Genomic DNA, 21961 nt, shown 5'->3' on the forward strand with positions numbered 1-21961 from the left:
CATTACAGAAAGTTAGTTAATGTTGATTTTCCTCAGCCTCCTGCAGTCTTCTACTCGGTCCTTCTTCCTGCTTCCTGTCTACAAGTTTAGCGGGAAGGAACACACTCCACCTTTGACCCCGCAGAAAACTACCTATTGCCAGCTTTTCTGATTCATGGCTAGTCCAGACTCCAACGGATTGCTCTAGATATCTTTTTCTTCTTTTCCTTCTCTTGTCGAGTTATTCTTGGAGTTTGATCGAAAATGCTGTGGACTTCGGATCCTAATGATGGAGAAAATTATCTGAAGCTGATAGAGGAGCTGACCACAAATGCCGGCCAAATTCAACAAGAAGTACTGAAGCAGATTCTACAAAGAAATGCTGAAACTGAGTATCTTAGTGAGTTCCTCGGTGGCAACACTGATAAGGATCTCTTCAAAAGTAAAGTTCCTGTTGTGAATTATGAAGATATCAAGCCTTATATCGAGAGAATTACGAACGGAGAACCGTCCCATATCATCTCCGCGGAACCAATCTCGGAGCTCCTTACCAGGTAAACAGACATATATAAACCTCTCATCTCCTTTCCTCCATTACTCATCGTGTATTTCTTAACTAATTATGGTTTTCCTTTGTAGCTCGGGAACATCAGGCGGGCAGCCAAAGATGATGCCTTCCACTCTTCAAGAGTTGGAGAGGAAAACCTTCTTTTACAGTCTCCTGGTGCCTGTGATGAACAAGTACGAAATTCCTCTCTTTCTCGGTCCTTCTGTCCCATTCTCCCTCATTTCCTCTGTACAAAATGCGATGAGCTTGACAACGAACAGGGTCCCTGAGATCTCTCTTCCTTTCGCTTGTGTTACAGGTATCTCAGTGGTTTAGACCAAGGAAAGGGAATGTATCTGTTGTTCGTGAAGCCAGAGATCAGTACTCCTTCAGGTTTAATGGCAAGACCAGTCCTAACTAGTTACTACAAGAGCTCAAACTTCAGAAACAGACCCTCCAACACGTTCTGCATCTACACTAGCCCAGATGAAACTATCTTATGTTCAGACAGTAAACAAAGCATGTATTGCCAATTACTCTGTGGGTTGATCCAGAGAGCTGAAGTTCTTCGGGTAGGTGCAGTTTTCGCTTCCGCCTTTCTGAGGGCCATCAAATTTTTGGAAGGTCACTGGCAAGAGCTTTGCTCTAACATAAGAACAGGCCAAGTAAGCGACTGGATTACTGACCAGAGTTGCAGGGAATCGGTACTTCGAATCCTTGATCGACCATATTCAGAGTTGGCGGACACAATCGAATCAGAATGTGGGCAAAGATCATGGAAAGGAATAATTAAGAAGTTGTGGCCTAGAACCAAGTATGTCGATGTCATAGTTACCGGCTCCATGGCGCAGTACATTCCCACTTTGGATTTTTACAGTGGTGGGTTGCCTCTGGTTTCAACCATGTACGCTTCTTCTGAGTGTTATTTCGGGATTAATCTGAAGCCACTGAGCAAACCTTCCGAAGTGTCTTACACCCTTCTACCAAACATGGCTTATTTTGAATTTCTTCCTGTGGAGGGAGGCCATGAAGAGGAAAGTCGATGCAATGGGGTTTTAGATCCAAAACGCTCTGAGCTACAGGACGAAACAGTCGATCTTGTGAATGTGAAGCTCGGTCACTTCTATGAGCTTGTGGTCACGACTTTCACAGGTGAATCTCTCAATACAACATTCTGCCCCTTCCTTTCCCTGTACATTCACCTTTACTTTCTTTTTCTTTTCTCTCTCTAAAGTGAAGAAGAAAGTAGCAACTCTTTTACCCTGTCTGTCGCCATTGGAATCTGAGACAAACATTAATAATTCATTTACTTCTTTGATCTCCTTGGACCTACCAGCCTCTGACCCACATAAAATTTGTCATTGCTGCTATCATTTACATGCCCCATAGAATTTATTTTCTTCCTCAGATGAGTAGACCCTTTAAGGACCCACAGAGTTCTGTTAATCATCCTATACCAGAACCTTAAGCTTCACTGGAAATTGATCCCACAAATGTCTCCTAGTTGCCATTTGGACCGAGAAGATTACTTCCACCTGATTAGTTTTTGCCCTGTGTTGACTGAAACTACCTTGTCATTTTTGCGGAGCACCAACATGATTTTCAATTCCACAATTGAGGAATAAAAGATTTTTCTTCAAATTCACTGCAATTCGCTTCATTAAGCTGCTCGATTTACACTCGAGTCACACAGTATTATAGTGTCGCACGCGTCCTCCATAAATTCTTATTTACCAAAACGAATAATCTCCTCTGTATCAGGCCTCTACAGGTACCGAGTTGGTGACATTCTTATGGTGACCGGATTCCACAACAAGGCTCCCCAGTTCCGATTTGTCCACCGGCGAAACGTGGTCTTGAGCATCGACACAGATAAAACCAATGAAGAAGACCTCTTAGGAGCTGTAACAAAGGCAAAACTCCTCCTGGAGGAGCTCGACTGTTTGCTGACAGAGTACACCAGTTACGCCGATACATCCTCAATCCCAGGTCACTACGTTCTGTTTTGGGAGATCCAAACGAGGGGAACCAACGATGTTTCCAAACTTGATTCTACGGTAATGGAACCCTGTTGCTCCACGGTAGAAGAATCACTGGATTCAGTTTACAGGAGGTGCCGAAGCAGAGATAAGTCGATCGGTCCATTAGAAATCCGGGTTGTTAAGCAAGGGACATTTGATGCTTTGATGGATTTCTGTGTTTCTCGGGGATCTTCAGTCAACCAGTACAAGACTCCCAGGTGTATCAAATCGAAAGAAGCTCTAGAGTTGTTGAACTCACGAGTGGTGGGGAACTTTTTCAGCAGCAAGCCTCCTCACTGGCAACTTTACCGGATTCCGGCACCTGGGTTTATCGTGGGAGCAGTTTCCCGGTAAGTTGCCGGAGTATCATTGATTTCTGTACCAGTAAGGGTGGGTAGAATTGGACGACACCTCTTCAGATACATTAAAGTAGGAATCGGGTAGAAAATCGTAAAGGGAAAGCATTTGTCTTGGGAGCGTTATTTTTTTGTACTATTTGTGGAAGATTGATGTAGTGTGAAGGTAGGTTTGTTATTCTAGAGAAAAGAGGAAATCTATTTCAAAGTTGTAATTTGCTTCATCACTTTAATTCACCAGACCAGTCCATCTGATTGAGAGATGTTGATGATTTGCTCTGCGTTAGAAACCATTAAAAGAGAGAGCAGTTGAAAACCTTGAAGGCCAGAAGGGTATGAGCCTGGCAAGGGGAGACACTGAGAGCAACCCATGGGGACAAGAGCTATAGCCTGTCTGAACCATGAACTGCAAGAGGTGCACACGAGTGGCTCGCATTAAAGGACGACATGTGACCTTAACTACCACCTCTCTAATCACTCGCCGTGACCTGGACCATTCCCATCCATGGCTTCTGCTCCTCACCTTGATAACAAGAACAGAAGGGATTCTCCTTGATAAAGATCCCGAAAATGTCAGTCTTGAGAATGTCCAAGTCATGGCTTCCTCTTCCTCCCATTTACAGAGTCCTGAAAGAGAGAAGGGAAGGTGAGTGACGAAAAATTAACAAGTGTTAATGTGTGGTGGGCGGAGAAAAGCGTGAATGAACCCTATCCACTCGCTAGAGGAGGGGGATGGGGTGACAAGGGCTGATGGAGCTAATTCATGTGGACGTGTCATGTGCCAGTTAGGATTGAACGTCACCCTAAAGTGCAAATAGTCAAATGCGTAATCTGTGAAGGAAAGCTGTGGACATATTCTCGCTATCACAAACAACTCAATAACTGCAGACTTTTCTTTTTAAGATTTGTCCATTTCATCAGGTCAGGCGTCTCTTTCTCTTGTCATCCCAGACAGGCAGCAGAGTTGTTGCCAATGCAAATGGCCGGCTGGTTCAGCTACACCAGCAAAACCTTTCCTTACCCTCGGATTCACCTTTGGGGCAGAGCCAGTATACGGAACTAGGCCTCCAACTAGCTTCTGTATCAACTATTAGAATTTTGAGAGCCCTGTTCGTGCAGCTGTGGATGTATTGTCACAGGCCGGCCACCCATTCATCCTGTCCTACTGCTATCGTCTCGAAAGCAAGGTTCAAGGGAACTACTTGGTTCCACAGAATAAAAGCCACCCTGAAAACATGGTTGTAGAATTCAGACTCGGTATCATGTCACAGCTGCAATCCGAAACTCCGGCAGAGATACATGAGTAGGTCAGTTGACAGAAGATGAAAAACGGATATGACTACAAGTAACATTGTATAGTATTTTACATATTTAAAAAACTTTAGAAAAATAAGTTATCATAAACCTTATATTGATCAGTATCACACTTTTAGTTCACAAAATATATATATAAGTTTAAATTAACAGTTTAAAGCCCCAACCACCCCCACATCAGACGGCTTGAAGAAACCAATTGAATGATAGCCAGAGGAGGGACGCTTGAGGTAAATTTATCTATAGATGCAACCAAATAAATAGGTATCAAAATTCCTAGGCACAAAAGAATGAAAAAATGACAACAAAATCACATGAAGCACAATTTAACATAGTGCAGCATGGCTTACATCTTGACCTAGCTATTATTTCCCACCCAAAAAGCTTCCACACGAGTCAGAACCTCTAATATCCTTGTATTTTGAAATACAACATGACTGAGCCTTTATTCAAGTTAAATAACCATCGGAAAAGGCAAAACTAAAATCCTAACAGTTGTCTAAGGACAGTTCAACCTACTAATCCTTTCCCTAATTAAAAGTAATGGTGTATCATTTGAAAGAAACCCACTCTCCAATCGTTAATGGGAAGAACCACGTAACTCCTACTAGACCATTTAAAACCAATCCTGGACCCAACTACCTTTATAAACCAAGACTTAAGATGAATATGAAATGGATCCACCGAGATAAAAAGGTGAAAGATATTGAAACTAGGGACAAGATGAACTTCCACCTATTTCACACTTCTTCCACATGATAGAGTACTGAACCAGTCATCACTGTCTGCTTAACAGCTCCTTCCCTTTAGTGATAATCAAATATCCATTTGACTATTGCCATGTTTAATCCACCCTCCCTTCCAGCATTTTCAGTACCAGATACAAGCTACATGACCTGGTTCTAAATATAGAAGCACGGAAGACCTAGTGAAACTTCTCATCAACCATAACCATTGTTTTCTTTTTGAAGGTTTATTTTCTGTCTGAAGATATCCAAAACCTTGTTTTGCATTTGCAAGCCGCCCCTTTTGACATTTTTTTTGTACCAATATGTGCATTTGGCTCCCCCCGAGTGCATGGTTTCAATAGTACCACCATGCTCATACATATATGCAAGGTTCTTTACAAATCCCTCCACCCAGTGTTAGCTGTTTCAAACAAGGCATGTCCCAAGATGTTAAGAATAACTTGTTAGTATCACATTGAAGCCTACCATCTCCAATTGCTGTAAGCTTGTAAACAACTGATACATCTAGTGAATAAATGTAGATAAGCTGACCCTGCGGATCAACATTCTAGCATCATAGACATTACTAATTTAACAGTCATGCATAACAACCTGCAATTTTGCAAACAGATCAAAGTGGTCTTCACCACTATATAGGGAGTCCAGCTTTTCTGAACCTTGGGTATCTAATGATTGTTTCTGAGCATAGCTCATCATATCACATACCAGCAAGTCCAAGACTTCATCTTGACATGTATAAACTGATGCACCTTGTTTAGGTCATTACAAAGTTTTAGGTATATTGGCCAACATGAAAGTAAAGGTGATACAAGGAACCACATCTAAAACATGGACTCCATATGGTACTAAAATCTGTTAAAATAGTTTAATGTGAACATTTAGAGCAATATAAGCAGGATGGTAAGGACAAGAGGATCGCTTGTCATGAATAGAATTTGTTGCTGTCAACTAACACCATGCTAGTCTCCTTCTGAATACATACAAATTTGAGCAAGCATCTGGTGAAACTCAACTTGCCAAAGAATTTTCAAGTTCATGTCTAGGACAACCCTACTAAAATAGAGAGTTCCTAGACCTGTAGCAAAATGCTCTGAGCAAATGAAAGAACCTTGTCTTTGACATCATCTCCAATTATGCTTAAAGAATCCACAACTAATCTGTTCTACTAATCTATCTCTTAAACTCTCTTAACAAGTCTGAGAGACCGCATGGAGATATTCTAATGGAGATATTCTAAAGTCAAGAGAACCCAAGGAAATAACTTTGGAAAACAAAGTCGAGAAAGAATTTATGCCATCCATATGAACCACATTTACAAAAATGGTTCACAAACTTACCTGATGCACAACTGATTGTGTATTCAATCAGTTTGATTCAACTTTAGATCCCAGCCAATCAACAACCAACCCAATTTCAGTAAACTATGATACAAAAACCAAGTTAGAGAGACCGCATGGAGATATTGAAATGACCAAGAGAAAAGCTATCTGTTCATTGTTTTATTCAGAGGTTAAATTTGTTGTTGACAATACAAAGTTGCAGCATATCTAAAGCTAAAATGAGTGTTTCTAGGATAACTATTACAATTTCAAAGGAGAACATCTTAGGAAACCAAGAGAAACATGTACAGAGGAGAGCAAAATTTTGCATCTAACCATACAGAAATCAATGAAAGGCTTGCCTTTTCACAACGAAAAGAATATTGTACAAATATACAACCTCAGAAATTACAGAATCTTCAGTGGTATCCTCACAAAATGAACAAATTAGCAAAATCATCAAATACAAAACTCACCATCCACTATATCGAGCACCCCAGGTAAATAATAGATTCATACCTCTCAAAGCAACCATACAACACCAAATAAGACCACACAGAAGTACAAGTCATCTGCAACAGAGAGCATGCAAAGATAAGGCCAACAGAATAGCAAACAAGTAAAAAACATTTGGAGACTAAAACAATAAAAAGGATATATTACCAGCATAAAATTGTGTGAAGGTGAGCAAAAACCATCTTCTTTGGCCCAAATATAAACACAGTCAGTTCAAGTATGATTGAACTTGGAGTCAAATTTACTGCTTGCTGAGTAAACATTTTTACATAGCCCAAAGCCGACTATAAAACTCAGTGAAATCCAGGCGGAAAAGTAGAAACTTTAAATCAACATTCAGTTGCACAGGCAATAGAGCAAGGAAACTTTCAAGTGATGACAAATACTCTTTTGCAATTGTGTCCAACTCTTCACCCATTTTCCTACGAAATTCTCCAGCAAACTTCATTAATGCTTTTCTTCCCTCACTAATCAATTGACCTGACTTTGAAACCTCATTATTGGACTTCAGCTTTGATTTACGCCTACCTCCAGAATCATTTTTCCAGAGACTAAGATGTCCAAGAATGAAAAACATGTAAACAATGTTAATCAACATAAATGAAAACAGAGAGTATTTATAGGCACAAAGAAGACCAAGTGAAAAGTTCTTAAAGAGACAAAAAATGGAGGGTACCTTGATTGCAACTCATGGATGCCCTCATATAATCGGTCCACATGACCATGGAATCGCAACATAAGGTCAAACAACACAAAGAGAACCTTGGAAATAGGTAATGATACCTCCCCTAGAAGAGATTTCTCTAAAATTGCATTGAGGTACTTCTCATGAGCAATAAGGAGGTCATCCAGATCTCTAGCAGCATCCATTTCCTCCAGAAAATGAGACCAAGACTCCTCAAGTACTTCAAACATAATATAATACTGCAAATTAGTCACAAAATGGTTCATCTCGTTCCAAAGAACTTGGCACCTCCGAGATATCCAGACAAATTGTGGCATAATTGAAGAGCCATCTTTGACAGCAAAGAGAGCAGAGCTGATAAAATTCGGCTTCATTATTTTCCACGCCCCAATTAATGCATGTTCAACCTGCCGAAGTTTCCAGAGGAAGTTAAATATTCTAAGGTACCTAGCCATGACTGACTCAGTAAAAATAGTATTCAGGGGGACACAAGCACAGTAATCCAGAGAGAAGACATCCCAACCCCTATCCCCTGCACCATGTGGCATCATCTTCACCCGTAATCTGTCTAAAACATCAGGATCATCATATTGTGCATTCGAAGAACGAATTGCACTTTCAAGAAGTCCAGCTAATTTAAATGAACTAATGGTGTTTGCTGGTTCTGACAGCTCAGGACCTACTATGTCCATTAGATACTGAAAAAAATCACCTTGCCCAAGAAGTAAATACCTCTTAATTGCAAGACAATGCTCTCTAAATTTGTACCTTTTGTATATAACATCCATCAAATGTTTATCAATTCTTTTTGCTGCTTCAGCAACAAGAGTCTCAAGGGCATCAGTCTCACCATACCCAAGCCCACCTCTCATTGTGGTGGTTCCAGCTGCTGTTGCTGCCTCAGATGCAGCCTCAGCCCACCCCAGATCTTCACAACAAACTCTTAAGAAATTAATTGACTTTCCAGTCCTCAAAATCCGCTGTGCAAGGGATTGTGAAATGAAATTAGGTAACATCCCACTGTGCAGGCAGTAACCTTCCTGCCAGAGTGACTCAGCCTTAACAGGCTGCCCAACCACAAAAAATTCTGCAAAAATATCATCCAACTCACCCTCCAAAACCCAACTCCTGACCATTTCAAAAAGTGGTGAGCATATCCGGCGCAACAGGCGTCGCATGAAATCCTGGATCATGGGGTCCCCGTGTTGTGCATGCACATGGATAGCTCCTGCCATAGCACCGCCACGTAAAACTCTGCAACTCTCAACCAGAACTGCCATCAATCTCATTCTCACCATAGGTTCTGCAAACCAAACTGCCAGTCTCCGTAAGGATAGATAGTTGCCAGAATGCCCGGAGCTAGCCATCTCTGAAACCAATGGAATTGGATGTAATGACTGAGTTTCTAGAACCGCTAAAAGTTTGTAATAATCAGAAAGCTCGTCTTGTAATGCTGCACAAAAGGCCTGGCCCACAGTCCCCACCTCTTCCGCAGGAAACCGCTCCATACTTTCAGAGATATAATTCTTCACCTTCCGGAACAACCACCCCAGTTCGCAAAGCTTGCGAACCAAAATTCTTGTAGCCCGAGGAACTATTAAAGAATCAGACAGTGCATAGCCGTCCAAATGGTTATCGAATTTAACGTACTTCCCATCGATTCCTTGACAGGCGAACAGCAGATCACGGACCAAGGCATCCTCAGGCACTTCAGTTTCCTCAGTCACTAAGTCTGCAAACTCGCGAATTGCAATTTCACGAATACTATCCGGATCTTTTGAAACCATGAGAATGCCACCTTTGCCCTTACCATCTATGGCTTTCTGATTCTTGAAAATTCTAAGGTTATCCGTTTCATGTGTTAATAGTGGTAGGCCATTAGAGATACTGGGTGGAAACAGATTTGACGACTTCTCTTTGCGGCAATCTTCAGAGACTACCTTAAGGAGATACACCACGGCCCACCTGTTCTTGATGGTCCCAGGACCAGATTTCGTTGATAACTTCGCGTACATGTCAGCAAATGTTAACGCATTGGAAGACTTACCTTCATTGACCAGAAGGCGTTTGATAGATTCAACCATGGCGGATTCATCTGCAGCGATTGAAGGCGTCATGCGGCTGTTGAGAATCCTAATTGCATATTTCAGGGGCTTTTCGAGATCTAGCGGTTGATTGTGCTCAACTGCAGAGTTCTGATCTGAAGGAACAACTAGGCGGAAAACGAGCTCCTTGACGAGATCAAGGGTTTTGAGCTGGTCTTCCATGGCGAAGCTCAAAACCCACCCGTAAACCCTAGTCAATCGAGGAGACAAAAGAGCTCCTCCTCGTCGGGGCCTCGACAGTGGGATGAGAAGATTCTTGTAATTTGAAAAACTTTTGGGGGTTTTTTTAATTTTCTAATAAAGGCGCGGAACTCTAATATTTTGAAACGAAGGAAGACGGAACCCTCAGGGGCCCATCGACCAGGTTATCGGACGCCGGTGAGTTGGCTTGGGAAAACCAGTGGCCACTTTGAAACTGCCCTCACCCTATGACTTTGCTTAAGACTAGGGATGGCACTAAGCGAAACCGGCTAAAAAAAAAAAACTAGATTCAGTTCAATTTTAATTTGAGTTTGGATAAAGTTCAAACTTAAAATAAGACTCTTAAGTATAATAAGTCAAACTCGAGATTTTTCAAACTCATCTTGTTAGCTCGTGAGTCGACTCGTTAACGTAGATGGTAGTTATTCTTATTTACCTCAAAACTCAAAGACGATTGATCGTTCAAACCCTTTACGTCCCACAACATCTAATATTGTGGTTTGCGAATGGAATAAACACTACTAATGAAAGTATTTGCTTATTCTTTTAGGTTTATTAAACTGGTCTTGGATTCCTTTGTGATACCTTACGGTTCAATAGTACCAAAGTCATCACAATATTTTTTTTATTTATTTTTCTAATTTTTATTTTTATTTTTATTTTTAAAGTTTTATATGTAGTTTGGAGCTCAAACCCGACTCTGAGTTTGAGCTCAAACTCGAATAAAATTTTTAGGCTCGAGTTCAATTCCAATTTTAGGTTGGTAGTTGAGCTTGAGTTTGAAGTATTCATCAAGCCGAGCTCGAACATGCTCAATGTATTTACAAGGATTTTCTGAAATTAACAAGACAACATTTCTAAATAAATAGGATCTTATAATTCGAATATAATTGGCATAATTAAAGTAAACGAGAACAGAAGGAAAAAAACCATTTTTTTCTATGAATTTGCAAGAATCTTTAGTGTCCCACATGACGAGGACCAAAAGCCGGCCGCTGGATCTTCTCATCGTCAAAGACGAACGATTGCGTCGTGCGAACATGGGAAGGTGTTCGCACATGCGATCGTGCGAGGTTGATTGGTGTGACGTGGCCCGTTCGTTTTGGCGGTTGGGTTCGCAAAAAACGTCTTTCGCGCGAGCGAACGAGGAGGCCGGCCTTCATTTGTCTGTCTGATCCCAACTAAGCTTCCAATTTTCTCTCGCTCAGCGATTCTTCTGCGCCTCATCTCGTCGATGCCCATCCCAATCTCACTGGTATTCAACTTACTATCCCAATTATTCCATATTTTTCCTTGCTTTTAATAATAAATTGAAAATCTGTTTAATTTTTGTTTGTTTTTGTTCCATTTCGATGAATTTGAATTGGTCGAAGTTATTTAAAAGTTGCTTTTAATTAATTTATGAGATTGGTTTTCTACGTGCTGCTTGATTTCCATCCCGTTCGCATTTCTTCTCTCCATTGTCCATTGTGAAATTTGCCGTTTGTTCACATTTAGGAAACTGCAGGGTTTGAACGTGTGAAAGAATTCCTCTTTGCGGAGATTTTGTCTTTATTGAGACAACATGTTTTGTTTTATTGGCTATAACTTTTACTTTTTTCTTGTTAACATGGCGACAAAATTAAATATCTGGATTTTCTGGAAATTTTTAAATTTATTCTCTATGAACTATTTTGTCCGTTTGAAACTGATTTTTTTTTTTTACTTCTTGATTAAAACTCGGGCGGCGAATTATGCGATTCAGTAGGTTGGGGAACCCAGATAACGTCAGGGAGAATTCAATCGGGATGGGTTATTGATCCATTCCAGAAGTGTAGTGGTTTCCTTATACTGCGACCATACAATATGTTGTGCTGTGGAGGTGCCGAAGAGGAGCCTTTTAGTCAGCCTGTCAATCAATACACTGCTCCACCTCGTGGAAATTCATATGGTACTGTTTCTCGAGTTTACTGTAAGCCGTAATCATCCCCTGGCACAACTTATTGGTGAAAATCTGAAATTTTCAGTTATGTACAGTTCTACTGTTTATCCCGTGTGCATAGTAAAATCTGATGAAGTTATAATCCTGTTTTTTTTCTGTAGGAAACATATTGATCATGGGGTTTTTTATGGTGATTTATGGCTTTTTCTTTTATGTACAAGTGTTTTATTTCCATTCGCTACTGTGATCAGTCTTAAACAACAAACAGTTTCTCTACAATAGATATACGTTACTGAGCTTCCCTGAATCTTGAGGCTCTTTGGTGTCCTTGTGAAGAAGTCAATCTTTTATGAGGCCGACGGCCACCATTAACAAATTACTTATTAGTAGCATTCTTGTTCTATTCTTCATCTTCTTCCATTTCTTATTCTCTTTATCAGAGATTTAGTTGGTTTATGATCATTCCAGCCACAGAATAATGCCTCGCACTGTTAAGAACAATTTTCCTTGCTTTAACATATTTTATGTGAAATGTTTCGTGGTGTGTATACACTTTGTTTGCATTCTTTTTTTATTCTTAGTGTTCCTTTGCCCCAGAACATAAGTCATGTGCTCACTTTTCATTTAAGTGTAACATACAAAGGACAGGGGTGTGTGCCAATAGCCAGAGCTCTCCATTTTAGAAAGGGAAGTGCAAAAGATGCTACATAAAGTGAAGTGATCTCAGGAGGGGAGTTAGTCCCAAGAAACCAAGGGTTAATGTCTTCTTTCTGAAATAATAAAATTTCTCAATGGGAGCGAAGCACAAGTTTGTGATCCAGTTGTTTGTATATTGCTCATCAATGTTTTCAAATTAATTTCTGCTTTTGCTTGACTGGAGGCTAAGTTCTTTTCTAAGAACAAATTGATTTATATTCAACCTGTAAAATTTCGATCAACCAATTATACAAGAATTTGAACCATGGTCTGCCCATCGTTTTGGGCCAAATTTTGGATTTGCAAGGAGTAACATACTGTCCTAGTTCGAAAATCTATCATGTATCTGGTCTTGTTTATAATACTGCCAAAATTTCTTATTTAGAACTGGTTACAATATGTTGTTTTTTCATCAAATATGTACTACTACTGCATATCCATAAATAATTCTGTCATCCTTGTCCTCAACTTTATCATCATATCCTAAGAAAACTTGCATAATAAGGCAAAGATTCAAAGTCATTTATGTGTTATATGATTTTTAGGGAATGACAGAGAACCAAGGGCTGGAGCCAAGAGTGGTGCCCCTGCCAAAGTCTTACCCATCGAAACACCTGCCTTATCATTGGATGAGCTGAGCAGATTGACCAGTAATTTTGGTCCAAAGGCTTTGATTGGAGAAGGGTCTTATGGTCGAGTTTTCTATGCAGTATTAAAAACTGGCGAGGCTGCTGCAATAAAGAAGTTGGATCCTGGTTCTTCACAAGAGCCTGATTCTGATTTTGCTGCCCAGGTAATATTTGGACTAAAAGGTCCTGTTATTCTAATACACGTTCCTTTTGTTTAACTGTCATAGCTTTAAGTAATCCCTATAAGCTGCTTATTCATGTATCTAACCTTAACTCAGTGCTCATTCTCATTTGACTATGAAATTAGAGAAAGAGAAACTTGCTCCAAAAAAAACGAAAAAATAGGGAGAGAATGGTACATGCCATAGAGTCATAGTTCGCTTAAAACCAACTAGTCCTCCATCTTTAGTAGATTCAGCAATTTTGGAATTTGTACTTTACCAGCATAACGAAGTTACATGTATTAATATGTAATTAAACCATAATTTTTCAACTCCTCTGAGCACATGATTCTGGACTGAGGAATGTGTTTGTACTGTCAATGGTGCAGTTATCAATGTTATCGAGACTTAAGCATGAAAATTTTTCTGAGCTCTTGGGTTACTGTCTGGATGCAAACAATCGCATTTTAGCATATCAGTTTGCCACAAAAGGTTCTTTACATGATGTTTTACATGGTATTTCTCTCTCTCTCTCTCTCTCTCTCTCTCTCTCTCATTCTCATTGTTGAAATATATTTTGGTTTGTCAATTTTTGACACAGGAAGGAAAGGAGTACAGGGGGCAGAACCAGAACTCGTGTTAAGCTGGAGTGAACGTGTGAAAATTGCTTGTGGTGCAGCTAGAGGACTTGAGTACCTACATGAAAAAGTTCAGCCTCCAATAGTTCATCGGGATGTCAGATCCAGCAACGTTCTTCTGTTTGACGGCTTTCTGGCTAAAATAGCAGACTTTAATTTGTCTAACCAGTCTCCCGATACAGCTGCTCGTTTGCATTCTACAAGAGTTTTGGGAACGTTTGGGTATCACGCTCCGGAGTAAGCTTTAATTTAATCTTGTTAACTTGGCTGTTTTTACATGTTTTCTATTGTCAGAGGGTTTTGTTACCTTTTGCAGCTCTGCTTTATTGACAATTGTCTTTCCCCTGCCCAGATATGCAATGACTGGACAACTAACACAGAAAAGTGATGTTTATAGCTTCGGTGTTGTTCTTTTGGAACTCTTAACAGGAAGAAAACCAGTTGACCATACCATGCCAAAGGGACAACAGAGTCTTGTTACTTGGGTGAGTGAACTTTTTGTCCACTGTAATTTCTGTTCATTTCCTGTGTTAACTGATGCCTTCATCTCTAACTTCAAACAACAATTACAATGCAGGCAACCCCAAGATTAAGCGAGGACAAGGTGAAGCAGTGTGTCGACCCCAAACTCAACAACGAGTATCCACCCAAGGCTGTTGCTAAGGTGCCCCCATTGTCACCCCCATTTATTTTGACTTTTACCGAGTTCAGTTGCAAAACAAAATAATGTTGTCGTGGACATACAATACACACTCCCCGGCCTTCCTCTGATGTTATATTTGTGTATCAGATGGCAGCAGTTGCTGCACTGTGCGTTCAGTATGAAGCAGACTTCAGGCCAAATATGACAATTGTTGTCAAGGCTCTACAACAACTTCTTAAACAGGCGGGCTCTGACCCTCACACATGACCTGTTACTTCCCTTTGTTGAAACTTTCTAGACTGAATCCATTGGAACTTCCTTGTACAAGTATCAAATTTTGAGAAACAAATACCAAATACCAAGTCTATGTTTTATGTTCTATCTGCACTAGTTAGAAATGCTGCCAGTGCTTTTTTAGCCAAGGACAGAACTTTCTTTGGTATGTATAATGTTGCAAGATTAACTTGAGTTAAAGTTCCTTCCATGCTTGCCACTAAATGGAGGGGAAATTGCTATGATTATTTTTAAAATTTTCTGTTTTAAAAAACTGCAATTAAAATCAACAGAAATCTTTAAAAACAGTAAAATAACATACCCTTTACCATTACAGTTCAATTAATTAACTCTAATCTGTTCTTTTATAAATGTTCATACGAGTGATTTATGAATCTCATAAAAAATTAGATGGAGACCACATAAATAGACCTATTAGTGGGTATTGCATTCTTTTCAGCTCTTCTTCACATTTTTTTTTGTCTCAAATATATGAAACTGGTGTAGCTTCATATGGCTGCTTTTTACCCCTACTCTAATTCCCCGAAATATCTAGATTGAGTTCACACTCCCTTAAGCTCTGATCATTGGGAAATGCAAGATTAAAAAGGAATTACCTCTTGTCTTGATTAGAATGAACATGGTCTGATAAGAATCAGACAAAGAGGACCTACCAGCTGCTGCAGGTCAACAGTCAACACATGGGTTCACCATTTTTCCATCATCTCTGTCTCTCTACTGGTCAATGTTTGCTTCTTCTGTTTCTTTTCTTTTTTACTTTCTTGACGGTGCTATCTGTTCTCCTTTAAACCAACTCGAGATATGAGACATGGGTTGACACCCAGATAATAAATTATGTAATAACAAATCCCTCGATCGAGGACTGATTCATTCCATCTTGTTGAAGCTGTCATTCTTGTTCATAGTATTCTGAATTTGCTGGATTGGTTCATCAATGGCTTCCAGCAGCTGGTTTCGTTTCAAACAGAGGAGGTATCCTGGCCTGCTATGTTTTTTTTTTATTTAGAATTCAAGTATAGGAAGAGAGGCATATTTGTAATCCAGCTAAAGCAACGATTTGTATCAGAATTCTTTCACTGGATCTGTTAGCAAATTATAATCTGGCAATCGGATTTAAAAAAGGAATCTATAGCAACAGGGTATTGTCTGCTCTTTCTCTCACCTACACCCATTTTTTCTTGGAAAGATGATTTTTAAGTTTTTTTCAAATATGGATGCCGTATTTCTAAATGTTATTGACCATGATTCTGAAAACGGCAGGGCTTTACAGTTCAAATCTGACAGATAATTCTTTACAGTTTTAGAATTTTGCCATTGTCTTTTAGTGTTACCTCTAAGTCTTATGAATTAAAATTAAAATATAATTTTTAAGAATTACCCAAAATGGTGGCGACCCTCATTGGCATTCAATAATAATGGATTCCCTCATTAACATAGTAGTACCGGGAAAGAAGCAGTCAAAAACTGATTTCATTTCTTTAACACATGGTTCCAAGACTGTACACTTAATTCTTCATGTCGCTGTTTTTAGGTAACTATTGATTAGAATTTAAGCTAAAAGAGAAAAGTTCATTCGTATTTCAGTTCAAACTCCAACAAATTCCAGTATTTACTCCTCAGTGGCGCTCTTGAAATCGTATTTAAGTTTTGGTGCAGCAATTAACATGTCCGTTTAATTGTTCAAAAAGGTTTGCTTGACCGAGCCAGATAGAGAGACGCGATCGAGGACAGCTTTCCTCTCGACGGCGTCACTGCGGGGGGAATGGGGGATTATTTACGGTTCACACCACACACCCCCCCCCCCCCCACCCCCATCTCTCCTTTCTGGAATATGGTTCGTCTTTTCGCCATTATCGTATATTTATCCGCTCCAAGTACAAGCAGGGTATATCTGTCTGGAAAGCAAACGGAATCGTATGAAGATTGGAGAATCTACTGTTGGGAGTTTCTGGGAATCAATTAGCAATGAGTACCCTCTTTGACAGTTTTACTGTTTACCATCTGGAGCTCCTTGCCTGTGGATTCTTTTACGACTGATAATTGGAATATTGCAGGGGAGAGAGTGGGAAGTGAGAGGTAGCCGTTATTGCCTTTCATTTTTCGGTTAGAGCAACGTCAATACAGCTGGATGCTAGCAACAACAACCCCACAGCTTTGAATAGAGAAGATACTCTCTCGCTCTCAATTTTTTTTTGTTTTTTTTGTTTTTTTTGGGTTGGGTGGGGGGGAGGAGGGGTTGATTTTCTCAGATAGTTCAACTATAGTTTTTATTTTTTGCTACAGCTACTGGGTCAGGGTGGAATCGGGACAATGAAGAATGGGTAGCTTTTATCTCGCTGTGATTTTGGTGATTTTTATTGTTGGTCTGGTTATGTTTCGAATCCCTTTATCGTGTCGGCGTGCAGTCGCTTTCTGTCGGTATTACAGACGATACTCGGAGGTGGGGTTTCCGTCTTATTTATTTTGATTACAATGGAGAGAGGTGCTTGCTAATGGGCTAGTACTTGGGAAGCAGTTGGAAGGTCAGTTTGGTGACGGCTTATTTTGGTTGTTTTTGCAATTGGAAGTTCCTGAATCAATCGCAGTTGGTGGGACTTATTAGATTTCCTGCAGTAATGGCTATCTGGTTATCCCTGCCTTCTCAGACTCAAAGCAAGAAATGTTTCGATCCACCAGAGAAGGTATGGAATGAGAATGTAGGTGAAATTTGCTTCTGGTAAGTGGCAAATTCTGACCTGATGAAGTGACCATCGTTGGCAAACCAAGTGAAGTTCTTCCTAGATCAGTTTGTACAGGGTTTGGTGGCGCATCTGTTTGCTGGGCATTTCTCGTTGTCTGGTTGGAGATTCTGCACAGAATCGAATCCAGTGAGGAGTTATGATGTGAACTTGTGGAAAATGTCACCCAGTTAATTCTTGGTTAGCGAATGAAGCTTATCTTTTTTAAGATCATTCCTCAATCTCTGTGTTGGAGAAGATTGCAGGTACATAGTTTGTGGTCATTTCTTACTTGAAGATTATTAGAAGAAGAGAAAGAGATCTGAAATTTTGCTTTATTACTGTCCTATTTGTTCACCAAGTGCAGCATTGCATGGCCGATGTATGCTTAGCATATATTCCTATCACGAAGGTAGGAACATTTTGATTTCATGCACATCTAAAGATACATCCTTCATGATTACAAATCCTTAATATGGACAGCAATTTTATGGAATTTGTCTGAAATGATCTTAAACTAATTATTCTCTATTTTTGCTTGAAGTTGAAAATGATTGGAACCAGATTGTTTAGTCATGGGTAGAATATTTCCTGACATTAATTCATGTAGTTATTTTCCTGGAAGCTTGCCTTGATTTCATTCTCATCCGATTCTTACCGGACAGATGCCCAAATCGATCATTTTTCCTAAATATAAAGTATTTGATCCATGAAAGATTTGAGAACAAACAGATCCTTTTTCTAATTCCTTGGTGGTGTTATCCATTTCAGATTCAATGGTGGGGAATACATATAGTCGGATTCCTGTTTCTTGTGATTGAAGTGGAGTCAATATCAAATGTCAAGTTCTCTTGCAGCAGTACTTGGAGGTGCTGCAGGAGCCGTTGGTCTTGTGGTGATACTAGTCATATTTCTTTGGTACTGCCTATCACGTAACAGGAGCTTCTCAAGAACTTCTGAAACGGGTTCTTCTGATCCATCTCTTCAAGGTGAAGATTTTTGCTTCTATACTTGTTTTCTTTTCCCTTTTTCCAGGAAGAAAGAAGGGAAACAATGGCATTATGGCTTCATCATAATTTTCAGTAGGACGAAACATTGGCATTGAATTACCCCTCAGAGGAGCTCCTCTTCCGTCTGACTCACAAGGAACAAGGCGCTTTAGCTTGGAAGAATTGGTTTCAGCGACTACGAATTTTAGTGAAATCAATATGATTGGAGTTGGGAAATTTGGTGAAGTATATAAAGGTTTGCTTCATGATGGGATGATTGTAGCAATCAAAAAGCGGCTGGGGCCTCCTTGTCAAGAATTCATTGAAGAGGTACATTTGAACTTCATCATTCGCATTATCAAAGGGAAATACAAAAGTTGGACTGCAATCAAAGATATCCTTGTATCTATTGTTCTATAAATTGTAATCACAGCAATTTATCTAGCTATACATACATTAACACAAGTTCCATTGTAAACTTGACCGGAGCTTCAGATGATTTGTTTCCTTTTAGCATGAATCCTGTGGTTGCTACTTAATATTTTATTTTTTATATTAACCAATGTGATCATATTCTGTTTCAGGTGCTATATCTGTCATCTGTAAGGCATCACCATCTTGTGAGTCTTCTAGGCTATTGTCAGGAAAGTGAACTACAGATGCTTGTTTATGAATATATTCCCAATGGAAGTGTTTCTAGTCACCTATATGGTATTTATCTATTCAATTTTGATGATTTTTTCGTATTTAAAGTTGTAATTTGAACTTTTCTTAAGCAGACCTTTATGCTCACACTCTCCCTCTCTCTCAGGTACGGTTCAAGTCTCCAACAAAAAGCTGGAGTTCAAGCATAGGCTCTCAATAGCTCTGGGAGCCGCTAGAGGTAATTATTTTGCAAAATTATAGAGAATTTGGTGAAACACATTGTGTAATTTCTTTCTCAATGAATTAAAAACAGTTTGTTGCTCTGATGCCTTCATATAGCCCTTCCTCCTCCACTGAATGTCTTTCTCCAAGAGTATCATATTTTCGTACAGAAGCTCTGACTTTTCTCTGTTCTGTATCTTACAGGATTGGCTTATCTCCACAGTATGAACCCCCCATTACTGCACAAAGGATTCACTACCAAAAATGTTCTTGTGGATGAAAATTTCATAGCTAAAGTTGCTGATGCTGGGCTTCGTAATTTGCTTAGTAGGATTGATCCTGCAGGCACGTCTTCTCAGTTGGCCGGGGATGGTGACATATTCGTTGACCCAGAGTAACGATCACTTGTCAAAGGTTTTTGAGTACTTGAGATTTTTTTTCAAATAAGTTCCATTTCTAACAGTCTAATTGTCTCGTAGGGAAAGAGAGAGTGGAAGATTTGTCAAGAAGAGTGATGTATATAGCTTTGGGGTGTTTCTTTTTGAGCTGTTGAGTGGGCGAGCAGCTGTACAATCTGGACATTTGGAGTCTAATCAAAGGATGGCCCAATGGGTACATAATATGCTCTTGCACTGAAATTCCTCTTTTTTTATCTTTTGTTAATTCTTTCACATGGTATTCTAATTTGTTCTTGAATAGACAAGCATACGAGATCATACATCTTATTTGCTATGCATTGCCTGGGTCAATGGTAGCCGTGGCCTTTTTTTTTTCTGGGCAGGATAGTAATCCTTAAAAGTGTGAATTCATAGGCAAAACAAGCGTCAGAATATGTTTCATCTAATGATAATTGATGATGATGCCTTTATTGAGTTGTGGCTTATGCTGGTAGCTGACCAAAGAACAATCTCTTCTGGCATCTTGTTAAGGTCCAAACTCATCAGGACTTGAACGACATTGCCGCCATTGTGGATACGAGATTGATCAGCAGTTTCACAGCTGAAAGCATGGGGGAGTTTGTAAATCTGATTGTCCAATGTCTTCTCCCGTCTGGCGACAGAAGGCCCACCATGAACTATGTTGTTGCAGAGCTTGACCGGATATTGGAGAAAGAGATAAGCTTGACAACAGTAATGGGTGAAGGCACCCCAACTGTGATTCTTGGGAGCCAGCTATTTACATCATCGAGATGAAGGATGTATACTGCTTTATTTGTTTGTTCATTTGTTCTTTTGTTTGCTTGCTTTTTTAATTCTTTGTGCGTTATTTTTTTGGGACCTGTAGAGTGGAGAGTTTCAGCTGCTTGTTAAGTGTATAAAATAACAGCTGCATCATTTTTTAATTTGTTTTTCTTCTTCTTTTATTATAGTGAAGGAAAATGTTCTTGTATAAACTCTGTGTTTTTTCTCTTCTGATCTCTTTTGAAGATTTGGTTTCTGTACTGTATGTTGGGAAATAATTTGATGAGTTTGGAGTGTCTGTAGTGGACTGATATACAGTAAGTTCAAGCTTCTATAGATTCAAGGGCTATTATGCTACCCGTCCCAGAAATGGAGAAGACATGTTGTTATAAATTGTAGAGTTTCCCAAGAGGGTGATGTTTCTGAAGAGATAAGACATCAACAGGGTGAAGATTCTGAAGAGAGAAGACATCTCTCTCTCTCTCTCTTACCCAACAGGGTGAAGATTCTGAAGAGAGAAGACATCTCTCTCTCTCTCTTTTCCCAATAGGGTGAAGTTTCTGAAGAGAAAAAACATCTCTCTTTCTCTCTCTCTCTCTCTCTCTTTCCCAATAGGGTGAAGTTACTAAAGAGAGAACACATCTCTCTCTCTTGCCCATTAGGGTGAAGTTTCTGAAGAGAGAAGGCATCTCTCTCTCTCTCCCTTACCCAACAGGGTGAAGATTCTGAAGAGAAGACATCTCTCTCTCTCTCTTTCCCAATAGGGTGAAGTTTCTGAAGAGAAAAAACATCTCTCTTTCTCTCTCTCTCTTTCCCAATAGGGTGAAGTTTCTAAAGAGAGAACACATCTCTCTCTCTTTCCCATTAGGGTGAAGTTTCTGAAGAGAGAAGGCATCTCTCTCTCTCTCTCTCCCCTCCCAATAGGGTGAAGTTTTTAAGAGAGAACATCTATCTCTCTTTCCCAATAGGGTGAAGATTCTGAAGAGAGAAGATCTCTCTCTCTCTCTCTCTCTCTTTCCCAATAGGGTGAAGTTTCTGAAGAGAAGACATCTCTCTCTTTCCCAACAGGGTGAAACTTCTAAAGAGAGAAGACACCCCTCTCTCTCTCTCTCTCGTTTTCTCTTTCCCAACAGGTGAAGCTTTTGAAGAGAGAAGACACATCTCTCTCTCTCTCTTTCCCAACAGGGTGAAGTTTCTAAAGAGAGAACACATCTCTCTCTCTCTTTCCCAATAGGGTGAAGTTTCTGAAGAGAGAAGACATATCTCTCTCTCTCTTTCCCAATAGGGTGAAGTTACTGAAGAGAGAAGACATATCTCTCTCTCTTTTTCCCAATAGAGTGAAGTTTCTAAAGAGAGAAGACATCTCTCTCTTTCTCTCCCTCCCAATAGGGTGAAGTTTCTAAATAAGTTGGTCTATATATTGTTTAATATAT

The 21961-nt window shown here is 39.8% G+C and overlaps 4 protein-coding genes across 9 annotated transcripts; 3 read left to right on the forward strand and 1 right to left on the reverse strand.

The window, feature by feature from the left end:
- Nucleotides 1-243: 243 nt before the first annotated feature.
- LOC137945357 (indole-3-acetic acid-amido synthetase GH3.17-like) lies at nucleotides 244-2901 on the forward strand. The gene is made up of 4 exons (XM_068791222.1): nucleotides 244-533; nucleotides 619-720; nucleotides 846-1678; nucleotides 2288-2901. The coding sequence occupies exons 1-4, from the start codon at nucleotides 244-246 to the stop codon at nucleotides 2899-2901; spliced, it is 1839 nt and encodes a 612-aa protein (XP_068647323.1).
- A 671-nt stretch (nucleotides 2902-3572) lies between these two features.
- On the reverse strand, nucleotides 3573-9779 carry LOC137944164 (gamma-tubulin complex component 3-like). Of its 3 annotated transcripts, none has more exons than XM_068789743.1 (4): nucleotides 7478-9779; nucleotides 6949-7352; nucleotides 6805-6857; nucleotides 3573-4174 (listed from the first exon to the last, which is right to left on the reverse strand). In XM_068789743.1, the coding sequence occupies exons 1-2, from the start codon at nucleotides 9751-9753 to the stop codon at nucleotides 7067-7069; spliced, it is 2562 nt and encodes an 853-aa protein (XP_068645844.1). In that variant the 5' UTR covers nucleotides 9754-9779; the 3' UTR covers nucleotides 3573-4174; nucleotides 6805-6857; nucleotides 6949-7066. The 3 variants fall into 3 exon arrangements, with proteins under 3 accessions (XP_068645844.1, XP_068645836.1, XP_068645827.1); XM_068789735.1 differs by having other exon boundaries at nucleotides 3574-4130; XM_068789726.1 differs by lacking the exon at nucleotides 3573-4174 and having other exon boundaries at nucleotides 6628-6857.
- A 1190-nt stretch (nucleotides 9780-10969) lies between these two features.
- On the forward strand, nucleotides 10970-14859 carry LOC137944188 (probable protein kinase At2g41970). The gene is made up of 8 exons (XM_068789767.1): nucleotides 10970-11047; nucleotides 11537-11722; nucleotides 12955-13202; nucleotides 13589-13715; nucleotides 13801-14074; nucleotides 14190-14322; nucleotides 14415-14501; nucleotides 14628-14859. The coding sequence occupies exons 2-8, from the start codon at nucleotides 11638-11640 to the stop codon at nucleotides 14745-14747; spliced, it is 1074 nt and encodes a 357-aa protein (XP_068645868.1). The 5' UTR covers nucleotides 10970-11047; nucleotides 11537-11637; the 3' UTR covers nucleotides 14748-14859.
- Nucleotides 14860-17001: 2142 nt separating this feature from the next.
- LOC137957760 (probable leucine-rich repeat receptor-like protein kinase At5g49770) lies at nucleotides 17002-20791 on the forward strand. Of its 4 annotated transcripts, none has more exons than XM_068805182.1 (9): nucleotides 17002-17757; nucleotides 17859-17903; nucleotides 18263-18480; nucleotides 18575-18810; nucleotides 19065-19191; nucleotides 19292-19363; nucleotides 19552-19741; nucleotides 19827-19959; nucleotides 20277-20790. In XM_068805182.1, exons 3-9 carry the CDS (start codon nucleotides 18330-18332, stop codon nucleotides 20538-20540), a joined length of 1173 nt encoding a protein of 390 aa, XP_068661283.1. In that variant the 5' UTR covers nucleotides 17002-17757; nucleotides 17859-17903; nucleotides 18263-18329; the 3' UTR covers nucleotides 20541-20790. The 4 variants fall into 4 exon arrangements, with proteins under 4 accessions (XP_068661283.1, XP_068661292.1, XP_068661297.1 ...); XM_068805191.1 differs by lacking the exon at nucleotides 17859-17903 and having other exon boundaries at nucleotides 17002-17296; nucleotides 17388-17757; XM_068805196.1 differs by lacking the exon at nucleotides 17859-17903 and having other exon boundaries at nucleotides 18578-18810; nucleotides 20277-20791.
- Nucleotides 20792-21961: the final 1170 nt, after the last annotated feature.

The sequence above is a fragment of the Aristolochia californica genome, unplaced genomic scaffold (assembly GCF_029961685.1).
Source record: "Aristolochia californica isolate CCGP_79_NKW_82.1479 unplaced genomic scaffold, dmAriCali1.0.hap1 SCAF_1, whole genome shotgun sequence".
Lineage (NCBI taxonomy): Eukaryota > Viridiplantae > Streptophyta > Magnoliopsida > Piperales > Aristolochiaceae > Aristolochia > Aristolochia californica.

What these genes read in the sequence shown, in the direction of transcription:
- LOC137957760 (XM_068805182.1), top strand. Translation starts at nt 18,330, where the DNA reads ATGTCAAGTTCTCTTGCAGCAGTACTTGGAGGTGCTGCAGGAGCCGTT. An exon ending in TGTTTCTAGTCACCTATATG is followed by an intron (nt 19,192 to 19,291) that starts GTATTTATCTAT and finishes CCTCTCTCTCAG; the next exon opens with GTACGGTTCAAGTCTCCAAC. An exon ending in ATCAAAGGATGGCCCAATGG is followed by an intron (nt 19,960 to 20,276) that starts GTACATAATATG and finishes CATCTTGTTAAG; the next exon opens with GTCCAAACTCATCAGGACTT.
- LOC137944188 (XM_068789767.1), top strand. Translation starts at nt 11,638, where the DNA reads ATGTTGTGCTGTGGAGGTGCCGAAGAGGAGCCTTTTAGTCAGCCTGTC. An exon ending in TTTACATGATGTTTTACATG is followed by an intron (nt 13,716 to 13,800) that starts GTATTTCTCTCT and finishes TTTTTGACACAG; the next exon opens with GAAGGAAAGGAGTACAGGGG. An exon ending in AACAGAGTCTTGTTACTTGG is followed by an intron (nt 14,323 to 14,414) that starts GTGAGTGAACTT and finishes ATTACAATGCAG; the next exon opens with GCAACCCCAAGATTAAGCGA.
- LOC137945357 (XM_068791222.1), top strand. Translation starts at nt 244, where the DNA reads ATGCTGTGGACTTCGGATCCTAATGATGGAGAAAATTATCTGAAGCTG. An exon ending in ATCTCGGAGCTCCTTACCAG is followed by an intron (nt 534 to 618) that starts GTAAACAGACAT and finishes TTTCCTTTGTAG; the next exon opens with CTCGGGAACATCAGGCGGGC. An exon ending in CTGGTGCCTGTGATGAACAA is followed by an intron (nt 721 to 845) that starts GTACGAAATTCC and finishes CTTGTGTTACAG; the next exon opens with GTATCTCAGTGGTTTAGACC.
- LOC137944164 (XM_068789743.1), bottom strand. Translation starts at nt 9,753, where the DNA reads ATGGAAGACCAGCTCAAAACCCTTGATCTCGTCAAGGAGCTCGTTTTC. An exon ending in ATCCATGAGTTGCAATCAAG is followed by an intron (nt 7,353 to 7,477) that starts GTACCCTCCATT and finishes TGGACATCTTAG; the next exon opens with TCTCTGGAAAAATGATTCTG.